Here is a 12,943-nt window from a genome sequence, read left to right as displayed (position 1 = left end):
CTTAAATTATTTTTTTAATTTCTAATTTTTCTGATTTTTATCATCTCATTTTAAAATTTTTCTGATTTCTTTAAATGTTATTTTTTAGGAATTTTAGTTGTTTTTTTTTTTTAACTGTTAGAGCATACTAGTCCTCTTAGATGGCCTTTATCGATTCTTGCCTATAGTATTCTCACCTCTGTGTAATTTCCATTCACCAGACATGAGTAAGGCTTATTGCATAACCAATAGGCTATTAAGGAAATGACAGATTGTAACTTTAGAGGCTAGATTCTGAAATACATTGAAGGTTCTGTTTTGTTCTCTCTTAGGTCATTTACTCTTGGAAAAATCCATTACCGTGTCATGGAGACATAGATAACTTAATACATTTTCAATGTATTATGTCGGCATGTGACATGCTTTCATTGAGGGTTGTTATTTTGCTTTTTATTTGGTCTTTTTTTTAAATCTGGTAACTTTTTGTGAAATTTAATCCATTTATGATGATCATTTTTTTGTGATGTTATTTTTTTCCTAAACTTTTAGAAGAAAGATATGATTTAGATTAACTTTTCTAAATTTGCACCTTGAGAGGTTTTTTTTTTTTTTTTTTTCTTCTGTTTTATCAGTTGTTCCAAATTATGCAGTTTAGTGTCTGAGATCTCCTGGCTTTTTTTCTCTGTTTATATATCATTTTTTGTCTTTTATTTTCTGGCTCAATTTGGATTCTGTTCCCATGTGTTTTTACTCAGAGTAAAGTTCTATTTTGAAAGGCAACTATGGCAGTTAGTTTGGAGAGATAATGGGTCCCAGTCTGCTCTAGCTCCTTTAGAATTTACTGTAAACCCTTTGTACTCACCATTATGGAAGTATGAAAACCTCTTCCAATTTCAGTTACTGCTCTTAAATTCACCTCTTAGCTTTTTCGAGTGAGTACTTTTTTTTATTATTCTGAATTATTAGGTTTATCATATGCCTCATTGTTTTCCTCTGAGTTTTCTTCCACAGATGATGATACCAATAATCTCTTGTGACTAGTGGTGGTTTGTCACCATGTTCTTATATTTTGTGGTCCATGATATCTTGTCGCCTCATTTTGTTGCAAATGTTTTGCATGAATTTTTTGTTACTGCTATTATAGGTACTTTTTAAAAAATTTTATTTCCATATAATGTACTTTAATCCTAAATTATATAGAACAATGAGTTTTCACAAAGTAAACCATGTGTGAACAACATCCAGGTCAGATACTTGACATTACCAGCAACCCAGAAATGCCTATGATGTCTTTTTTTAATCGCTAAAGCCCCTACTATTCTAATATCTCACAACACATAGATTAGTTTTATGCTTTTGAATATCTTGCCAGAGGAATTATACAATATTTATTCTTTTGTATCTGATTTCTTTGGCTGATTAGTATGTTTGTGACATGCATGTGCTTTATTTTTATTGCTATACATCTGAAGTCAGCAAACTATGCCCCACAGGCAAATTCTAGCCATTTTTTAAAAATAGAGTTTTATTGGAACATGAATATACTCATTTGTTCACATGCAATCTGTGGTTGATCTCAAGACACAACATCAGAGATACAAATTGTGACAGAGATACCAAAGCCTGCAAATCTGAACATATTTGCTGTGTGGCTCTTCACAAGAAAGGCCTGCCAACCCCTTCTTTATATTATTTCTAAAGAATAACAACCTATTTTAATTTTAATTTAGAGCTAATACTAATAGTACTGCTATAAACATTATTGCGTATGTTCTTTGATGAACCCACTCCTGCTTTTTTTGGAAGTGGTACTATTCTCTGGCCAAAAGAAAACATGAAAGATAAAATATGAATGATGCCACTGGCTTTATCATTAATTTGCTATGTGACAGGAAGATGGTGATTGGCCTCTCTGCACCTCAAATCTTTGATGTGAAAAATTGGAACAGTGACTCCACCCCCTTGTAATCTCTCTTGGCTATGAAGTAATGGAAACAACTTAATAGGCTCAATAAAGCTCTTTGGGAAATTCTTTAACTGTTATTGCTTACTCTTGTTTGATTCCCTCTTCCTCTCCTGGGGTTTTAGCATATCTGTGTCACACTTGTTCTCTTTGTGCCATCCATCTCTTAACCTCTTTTACATTCATATCTGAATATTTTCTGATGAGAATGTTTTATATTATGAGTGTATTTCCATCTATTGCATGTTCATTTTTTTAATAAAAGTCTTTATGAATTGAACTTTTAAATTTAATATAGCCCAGTTTTCCTCTCCTTTTGGTTAACATGTTGATTAGTGCTTTCTGTACACTGTATAAGAAAACCTTGGCTACCCATGGTTCTGAAGATATTCTCCTATTTAAAATTTTATCAATTTGCCTTTCACATTTCATCTACAATGCATCTGGATTTGATTTTTATGTATAATGTTAGATTTGGATCAAGGTTAACTTTTTTCCCATGTGATTATGACCTAGAATCTTTCTTCAAACAGCCATTTTTTCCCCTACAGTATTTATGTGGAGATAGTCCTTGATTCTGTTCTCTTCTATTGAGATTGTACATCTGTGAGTCTTTCTTGGTTTTCTTCTAGTTTATTGCTTTGTTTATATTTGTACTAATACCATATTTTCTCAATTACTATAGATTTATAACTCTTTATATCTAATGACATAACTCCTTCACCTTCGCTCTTGCTTGCAGATTGCTGTGGCTATTCTTGGTCCTTTAAATTTCCATTTGCATTTCAGAATCAGTTTGTCAGAACCCACTGGGATTTTAGTTGAGATTACATTGAATCTGTGATTAAGGGAGAATTGGCATTTTAACAATATTGAATCTTCCAATTCATGAAAATGGTGTCTTTCTTAATTTAGATCTTTATTTTCTCCCAGTAGCGTGTTGTCATTTACATTTTATGTCTTATATGTCTTTCCATAGACTTATCTCTAGATGTTTGATTTTTTTTGCTATTACACCTTTTAAAATTAGATTTTTTGTTTGTTTTTGGTATAATGAATAGAAGTTACTTTTTTTTCAGTGTCCTGGTGCCCAGTGACCTTTTTACATTCAAACATTAATGTTAATAGATTGTAGTTTTTTGGATTTTGTAAATATATATATATAATCTGTAAACAATAACAAGTTTTTTCCTCACTTTAATCCAATTCGTCTGTTTTCTTTTGTTGCTTGTGTATATGATGTCGTATCTAAGAAGGCATTGCCAGGTCCAAGGTCATAAAGATTTATACCTATGTTTCCTAAGAGTTTTATAGTGTTGGCACTTACATTTAGTTTATTGATCCATTTTGAGTTGATTTTTGTATTTTGTGTGAAGAAGTGTATCCAAATACATTATTTTACCTATGGAAATCCAGTTGTCCCAGCACCATTTGTTTAATAGATTGTTCTTTTCTTATTGAAGTTTCTTGGCACCTTTGTTAAAAATCAATTGACTGTAAATCTATGGATTTATTTCTGGATTCTTAATTCTATTCCATTGATCTGTACATCTGTCCTTTTGCCAATACCACACTGTTTTGATTATTATAGCTTTTGCAGGAAGTTTTGAAATCAGGAATTGTTAGTCCTCCAACTTTATTCTCTTTTACAAGATTGTTTTAGCTATTCTAGGTCCCTTGCATTTTCATATGAATTTTACGATCAACTTGACAATTTTTGGAAAAAATTACACCTGGAATTTCACCAGGATTGTGTTGAATCTGTAAATCAGTTTGGATAATATTGCTTTCTTAGTAACAGTTGTTTAAATACCTTCTAATTCACGAGGATGGTACTTCTTTTTGTCCATTTATATCATCTTTAATTTCTTTATATATATTTTATAGTTCAATATACAAGTTTCAAGCTTTATAAAATTTATTCCTAAGTATTTTATTATTTTGGGGTGCTATTGTAAATGTAATTGATTCTGTAATTTCATTTTCAGATTGTTTATTCCTGGTATCAAGGAATACAACTAATTGTTATATATTAATTTTATATCCTGCAACCTTACTGAACATATTTTATTAGCTGTAATAGTTATTTTGTGTGTGTATGTGTATTCCTTAGGTTTTTTTTATGCAAGTTCATGTCATCCACGGATATAGATATTTTTACTTCTTTTCTGACCTTGATTCTTTTAATATCATTTTCCTCTCTAACTACCCTGGCTATTACCTTTGGTACAGTGTTGAATAAAAGTGGAGAGAGTAGTCATCCTTATCTCATTTCTGATCTTAGGGGAAAGATTTCAGTTCTTCATGAATAAGTATACTATGAGCTGTATGTTTTTTATAGATGGCTTTCATCATCTTGATGAAGTTCTGTTATATTCCTAGTTTGTTGTGTGCTTAGATCATGAAAGGGTATTGGATTTTGTCAAATGCTTTTTTGCATCTATTGAGGTGTCAATGTAGTTTTGTCCTTTATTCTATTAATATGGTTTATTATGTTGATTGAATTTCATATGTTGACTCAACTTTGCATTCCTTGGATAATTCTCACTTGGTCATGGTGTATAATCCTTTTTATATACTGCTAAATATAGATTGTTGGCATTTGTTGAGAAATTTTGCATCTATGTTATTAAAATATATTAGTATGCAGTTTAGTTTTTTTTTTTACTTGTGATAGCTTTGCTTTTGATATCAGAATAATCATGGCCTTATAGAATAAGTTGGACTGTGTTCCTTTCTCTTCAATTTTTTAGAAGAAGTTATGTAGATTTGCTGTTAATTCTTCTTTAAATATTTAGCAGAATTAATCAGTGAAGCCATCTGGTCCTGAGCTCTTCTTTGTGGGAAGTTTTTTGATTACTAATTCAGTCTCTTTCTTTGTTATAGGTGTATTTAGATTTCCTGTGTCTTCTGAAGTCTATTGGCAGTTTATATCATTCTAGTAATTTTTCCTTTTCTTGTAGGTTATCTAATTTTTTGGCCTAAAATTATTACTAGTGTTATTTTATTATTCTTTCTATTTCTCTAAAGTCTCTGGTAGTGTCCCATTTCTCAAAACATAAGTTTTAGTGTGTTTTGTTCTCAAATTATTCTCAAAGTATTTTCTAATATCCTTTGTGATGTCTTCTTTGATCCACACATCATTTAGTAGTGAATTGTTTAATTTCTACATATTTGTTAAATACCCAAATTTCCTGGGCCGGCCCGTGGCTCACTCGGTAGAGTGCGGTGCTGCTAACACCAAGGCCACGGGTTCGGATCCTATATAGGGATGGCCGGTTTGCTCACTGGCTGAGCGTGGCGCTGACAAATTTCCTTCTGTTATTACTCTCTAATTTCATTTCACTGTAGCCAGGTTACATACTTTGTATTACTTCAGTCCTTTTAAATTTATTGAAACTTGTTTTATGTCCTAACATATGATCTGTCCAGGAGAATTTTCCATGTGCACTTGAGAAGAATGTGTATTCTGCTTCTGTTGGGTGGAGTGTTCTACAGATGCTGTTAGATCTAGTTAACTTACAATGTTCAGGTTTTCTGTTTCTCTGTTGATCTTCTGTCTGATTGTGCTGTCCATTGTTGAAACTGGAGTACTTTCAGTCTTTGAATACTACACAAATCCTTTTGGTTCTGTTTCTCTGGAGAATGCTGACTAATATGGCATGAGAGTGAGAAACTCCTGCGGCCATAGTCTTAGACGGCCCACATAGCTTCCTAGACTTTATCTTCAGGAACTCAAGCAGGTTCTCAAGGTAAAGATACTAGAAAAATCCCCTCATGGCTCTGACGGGGGAGGGGAAGAGTAGTCTTTGTGAAATAGCTAGGCCTGCTGTCTAGAAGGAAAGACTATACCATCCTAGAGCCCTGGATAAAGGGCATTCTTCTCCGTCTAACCACCTCTAACCTTCTCATCTCACCAAGGGAGTTGAGGAGAGCAATACAAGAAGATATACTTGTGAAAGCCACAGGCCAGAAACATAGGCCCACTAAAATACTGAGATTTAATTGGAATGTTGAGTAATGCTTCCCCTCCTTGTAACCTTACCCACACATAAAGTGGTTTCTAGGATAATAGGGTATTATAGCTGAAAAAGCTATAAGACAGGAACAGTCTCTGAGAAGGGAGTACTTAAGGAAGACAAAGACAAGAATGGAAACAAAAACAAGAACACTAGAAGGTTCTTGCACCTATAGCTACAGCAAACATTAAACAAAGACCAACTTCTAGTCAGATTAACATGAATCTTCACACTAGAGTTTCTCCTATGCTATATAACATATGAGGGTACTTCAAAAAGTTCATAGATAAATGGAATTAAAAGATAATACGAATCTTTCCATGAACTTTCAAAGATCTCTTGTGTACAGCTGTCAAAAAAATAATCAGTAGGCATCCCAAAAGGCGAGAAACTACACAGTTTGAGTAGACAAAGCAAGCATAGATCCAGTCTCAGATATGACACACATGTTGGAATTATTAGACCAGGAATTTGAAATAACTGATTAATGTGTTTAGGGCTCTAATGGAAAAAAAAAATAGACAAAATGTAGAAGAGATAGGTAATGTAAGGAGAAGATGGAATGTCTAAAAAAGAATAAAAAGGAAATGCTAAAAATAAATAAAATAACAGAAAGAAATAATGGAATATAAGCAATACTTGCAGGAATCTAGGAAATTAAGCAATGCTTCAGCAAGTAAAACAGCTGTATATTGGTAAGGACAGTGAGTATTATAGCATTTAAACTTGCCCTAGTTCTGTCTCTCATTCTCTAGCTCCATAGTATTCTTTTTGTTTTTTTCTCATGGATTATTATTTTATTGTAATATATATAATACATGTTATATTATATATATTAGAATATAGAATATATTCTAATCTGTTATTGTTATTTATTTTGATGCTGGAATTGTCCCAGATTTTTGTTGTTGTTATCTTTCTTTTTGTTTTTTTGTTGAAGCATAATTAATCATACATATTTTGGGGGTACAGCATCCACAGTATTCTTGAAAATCAACAGCCCACAATCTTAGTGAAAACCTACATTCTGGCAGCATAAAGTTGGGATTTGTTCAAAGACCATTCCCAGAGAATTGTCATTGTTTGCCCTTTGTGAAAATTCTATGGAAGACCCTTCTTACAATGTTGTCTTTATTTGGCACGAGTCAGTGCTTTCCCAGTGCAAATTTTCATCCTGGGGGAATTTATTGAAAACAATTGCAGGTGATTGTTTAACTTCACAGCAGTATGAGGTGGTTGATAGCAGTTGAGACAAACAATAGACTAATCAAAAAGCTTGAAAGGAAAGACTAGGTATACTCATAGGGACTTTGAAAAGCTCCCACATAGTCCTGGGATTTTAGAAGACTGCACATATTTATAGGACTGTGCATATGCCCAAGGCTATGTACATGGTCAAGACCAGGAGGCCCTAAACTTTCAATTCTGGCTAACATCAAGGCTGTGTACAAACAAAAACTTGAGGCTTTGGTGGCTGAATGATGAAAATATACTCCCAGCACTAACACAGAGCCTCTCAACAAATACCGGGAAACCTAATGATTCTCAGAGTTCACAGAAATAACTGTCCAGTCATTACCTGACCACTCAGCAAACAGAAAAGAGATATCAGGGGCCACTCACAAAAAAGAATATAGATTTTACAGAATTAGTTCAGAAAATCGATAAACAACTATACACAACAACAACAACAATCAGTGGAAATGGAGGAAAAAACAATCAATAGAAACTGTCTCTGAGAAACCCAGACATTGGAATTACTAGAGAAAGAACTTAAATCAGTTATGTTAAATATGTTCAAAGAACCAAAGGAAACCATATCTAGAGAAATAAATTATAAGAGTTATGTCTCACCAAATAGGAAATATCAATAAAATTGTATAAGTTATTTAAAGAAAGCCAAATAGAAATTTTGTACAAAAAAGTACAAATCCAGAAATGAAACATTTCTGAAATGAAAAACTTTAGAAATGAAGAATTGATTAGAAAAATTCACCAGCAGATGATTGAACAAGCAGATGAAAAAAATCAGTGAACTCGAACACAGGTTATTTGAAGTAATCCAGTGTGAGCAACAGAATGAAAAAGACATCAAGATGATAAACAGATATTCAGAGATTTGTGAGATACTGTTAAGCATGCCACCATACTAAGAATTCCAAAAGGAGAGGACTAAGAGAAAGGAATAGAAAGAATATTTAGAGAAATAATGGTCAAAAACTTCCCAAATTTGAAGAAAACCACTAATCATCTAAGAAACTCAACAAACTCCAAGTAGGATAACTTAAAGAGATCCACAATTAAGACCATCATAAACCGTAAGTCAAAAGTCAAAGAGAATCTTAAAAGCAGCAAGAGAGAGGGACTCATCATATACACAGGTTCCTCAATACAGTGCAAAAATGGTTTCTCATCAGAAACTGTGGAGTTCAGAAGTCAATGGAATGATATATTCAGAGTGCTAAAAGAAAATAACTGTCAACCATGAATATCTAGCAAAACTGTCTTTCAAAAGTGTAGGAGAAATTAACATTCTCAGACAAACAAAACCAGAAAATTCATCACTAACAGATCTGCACTATAAGAAATACTAAAAGGAGTGTTCCAGGCTGAAATGACACTAGACAGTAACTCAAATTCACATGAAGAATTAAAGAGAAATGGTAAAGGTAATTAGGTAAATATAAAAGTGTAAGTGTATTTTTGCTAGTAACTTTTTATTTCTCCTACTTGGTTTAAAAGATGACCTCACAAAATAATATTATGAATTCGTGTTAATGGGCAAGTACTATATAGTCAGTAACATTTTTTTTTTTTTTAATGGCTGGCCAGTACAGGGATTGAACTCTGGACCCTGGCGTTTCAGCACAGCTCTTTAACCAACTGAACTAACTGGCCAGCCCATCAAATACTATATAAACATGTAATTTGTATGAAAATAACAATACAAAGAAAAGGGAAGGGATTGTAAGTACATAAGAGCCAAGTTTTTATATCCTGTTGAAGTTAAGTTGGTATTAATCTAAACTACATTCTAATATATTAAGATGTTATTTGTAATCCCCGTGGAAACTACTAAGAAATTATCTCAAAAGTATAATCCATAGGGGATTAAAAATGCACACTAGAAAATATCTCTAAAAAGAAGACAGCAATGAAGAAACAGAGGAACATCAAAGACATATAGAAAACAAATAGCAAAAAGGGTAAATCTTACCTCATATGTAATTACATGAAATTTACTTGGATTAAACACTCTAATTAGAGACAGAGTTTGGGAGAAAACACACAAAAAAACATGATCCAACTATATTCTATGTACAAGAGATGCACTTTAGATTCAGAGATTCAAATAAGTTGAAAGTGAAAGGAAAGATATACCATTCAAATAGTAAGCGTAAGAGAGCTGGAAAGGCTACTCAAATATCAGACAAAATAGAATTGAAGAGAAATTGTTACAAAAGACAAAGAAAAACTTTTTATAATAAGAGGGCCAAACCACTAGGAAGATGTGACTATTATAAACATATTCTCACCTAAAAATAAATCCCCAAAATAAAACAAGCAAAACTGACAGACTAGAAGGGAGATGTGTATCATGATAGTTGGAGACTTCAGTACCCCTTGTTAAACAGTGGGTAGAATAATCTCAACAAGGAAGTATCTGATTTCCAGATATGCCATGTTGTATTGTTTAAAATCTCTAAATTTCAACAAAAAACTGTGAATCATGCAAAGAAGCAAGAAAGACCAAGACACAGTTAATATCTTATAATAAGGCATTATGTTCGTTGCCTCTTTGCTTTTATATAACTTGACTTTTGGAAAAATTTTTACAGGGACTCTTATAAGAGATGTTTTTGTGTGTAGAATATGCATAGAAAATATCACAAGATATAGTCTTAAAAGGGAACATCCATGAAGGCAATCTAGGGGATTTTCTTTTTTTTGTTGTTTTTTTGTTTTTTTGTTTCTCAGGGCAGAATCCCCCTCCGTATCCCTTATCTAGATGGGCATCAGTGCTCTACGGGAGTAATTTTAGTGATTGTGTTCCTACTCCCTCTTAAGACAGCCATTCTGTTTCTTTCCTTTGCCATGTTTCACACTCATTACTCATTACAGGCGATTACGATTTCTGTGGTGTTAGTAGAGTAAATGCTCAACTTCATTGACTTATCAGGCTAGATAAAAATAAGCAACATCCAGCTATATGCTATGCAAGAAAAAGATCTACTAATAAGGAAAAGCTGAAAATAAAAGGACAAATATATACCATCCAAGTACTAACTAAAAGGAAACTGTTGTAGCTATAGAAATAGTAGACCAAAAAAAGTTAAGGGAAATAAAGGCATTTATAGAAACAGATGGGGTTACATCATAATGATAAAATCTAGAAGCTATAACAATTCTAAATTTGTACGCACATTTTCTGTGATATTTGCCCTATTATTGCTTGCCCTATTATTTATTGTTTACATTTTTACACTGAATGCTCACCTCCTAGTTTCATATTTTCAGCATATTTTTAAGGTAAATTTTCTTCATAAAATGTGTTCAGCAGATTTCTTACATAAAGTGAATGAAATCCTTATTAATTCTAGTCCTTATTGTGCTTATTCCTTTTGTTACCAGTTCTCCTATTTCTGTTCTTGTTTGACGTAGGAACAAGGGTATTGGCTAGTTGTTGAGAAAGATATTTGATATTAAATTATATAACATTACCATACATACAAAGTTACTGTGAATGATATGGTTTACAGAGCTGTCTCTTCATAATCCTATTTCTCTTTCCTTGTATGTGCCATTCCAAATTAAGAACAGGCAGTACATACCAGGAGAGGTAGCCATGTATTTTTGTTTCATTTACCTTGCATTTTATTTTTGCCTTTTCTGGCTTATTATTGCATTTTGGCTTATGATTAATAAGGCTAATTGTAAGTCGTAGGTGGATATTAGAATGCTTGCATCTACTTAGTTTTCTCAAATACTTATGCCTCAGAATATAGGTACAGTATTTTTGGAGTTAATATAACAATGCACAAGATATTATTAATTTACGTATCTTGACACAAGATCCATTTTCTTTTATTCATTGATTCAAAAGGCGTCTACTGGATACCTAATATTTGATAAGCTGTATTAGCAAAACTATAACAAAACTATATAGTTTTATTTAAAAGGTTAATAAATTCTCACTCTTTTGTTTCTTTTCTATGAAATATAAGCTTTTAATTCAATTTTCTTATAATGAGGGAAGGAAAGAGAATTTCCCAAAGAAACATAAGCATCATTTTGAGGGCAATGAGCAAGTGAATTAATGAAAATCTTTTAAATTTTTCAGGACGAGAGAGATACAGAGAGAGAGGATGAACTGGAACTGAAAAGAGGTCTTTTATACAGAGACTCTGCCTATGACAGTGACCCTGAGTATAGGTATGAGCTTGGTTAATGCTGTGTATACAGATCTTTTTCATAGTTAGTATAAAAGAACATTTTCTTAATCTAATGAATTTGTGGGAAATTTAGACTCAGAAGGATACTTAATATTTTAACTATGTAAATTCCAATTGAAATATTTTAGTATGTTTGCATTACTAAAACTTTTCAGTGAAAACAAATATAGTCAATGGTGATGCCTTCCATGCTAATTAAGATTAGGCTGCACTGTGAATAATCCACATATTTTAGGAGGCATTTATTTTAATGTAGAAAATAGTTTCCATACTCTTAGACCATGAATAAACCTTTTTTTTAAAAATAATATAAGAGCAAATTCTGTTCTTCTGGCCTAAAATTTCAGAAGTGTTAGTAGTAAATTTTTTGCAAGGTTATACTAGCAAATCCATGAAGAACTTTCGAAAGCTCAGTGTCAGTAGTCATAAAATGCAGTATTAAGACTGTAAATTATGGGTTTATACCCTCAAAGTTTCTCTGAATACCTGGATGCTATACCCCTGATTACTATATGGATTTCACCTTCCTTAGATTCCTGAGGAAACATTTAAGAAAAAACCTTCAAATAATGGAATATATTTTATTGCTAGCTGATCACCCAGGACTATGCTATCTCTCACATGAGAGAGTTAAGCAGAGTATCAGAAACATTCTGCTTGCACATTTTTGAGATAACACTTCTCGTGTGTGTGTGTGTGTGTGTGTGTGTGTGTGTGTGTGTGTGTGTGTGTATTTATATATATACTTGGACCAACAGAATGGAGTTGTCAGTCCTTCAAAACCTTTTATAAAAGTGTCTTTGATATTAGCTCCAGAAGCTTCTGAAAGGATCAGGATATCATTTTAGTTTTATTGCTGGTTATATTATATACTAGGCCAAGAAGTTACTCCCATTTTACTTTTCATCTCAAAGATGAGAGAACCCACACTCAAAGTAATTACCTCCTTGCTAGCCTTGATGCTTCCATCAACAGAAGTCAAGAGAGAGTTTGGGTTCTTGGTTTATTATCACTGCTCTGCAGATGCCCATTGACATAGGGATCCAGGGGAAGTCTGCGTGGACTTCTGGAATGACTCAGTGAGGAGCTCAGTAAATCTTCTCCCTAAAATGAAACAACAAAAAAATTGTCAAAAACAATTTAATAACTTTGGAAATTGACCAAAGGCACATAACAAATAGAGAAGCATTTACAAGAAAATTACTGAACCTCAGTAAGAACAGTGGGAATCTGTGACATTTTAACCTGGAGCTTCCACCCCTACTAATGACTCCCCAGCTGCATGGCACAGCTGTTCTACTGGGGCAGTCATGTTGAAAAACTGGAGCTCTGCTTCCAGAAGAGACTAACTTTATATGAGCCAAGCATGGGAAATTTCACATACACGGCCATTAACAGAAGGAATAATGGTCTCCCTGGTAAACAGGCAGGGAAGGCCTGAAGTCTTAATACTGGTTGGCGCATATAATAAAGATCCAGGGACAAGATAGCCAAAGTTGGTCTTGATAAAGTTCTACCTTTCCTTGGTT

The 12,943-nt window shown here is 33.0% G+C and overlaps 1 protein-coding gene across 1 annotated transcript in view; it reads left to right on the top strand.

Moving 5' to 3' along the window:
- Positions 1–12,943, top strand: part of SPATA6 (spermatogenesis associated 6) — a 142,243-nt gene that overhangs the window by 120,722 nt on the left and 8,578 nt on the right. The window contains exon 14 of the mRNA XM_063105748.1: positions 11,303–11,394. Within this exon, the coding sequence (XP_062961818.1) occupies positions 11,303–11,394 (92 nt within the window). The remainder of the gene's footprint in view (positions 1–11,302; positions 11,395–12,943) is intronic.

Source organism: Cynocephalus volans, chromosome 8, assembly GCF_027409185.1.
Source record: "Cynocephalus volans isolate mCynVol1 chromosome 8, mCynVol1.pri, whole genome shotgun sequence".
In the NCBI taxonomy this organism is placed as follows: Eukaryota; Metazoa; Chordata; class Mammalia; order Dermoptera; family Cynocephalidae; genus Cynocephalus; species Cynocephalus volans.
The sequence above is the reverse complement of the archived record's forward strand: the minus strand, read 5'-3'. Positions and strand labels throughout refer to the sequence as shown.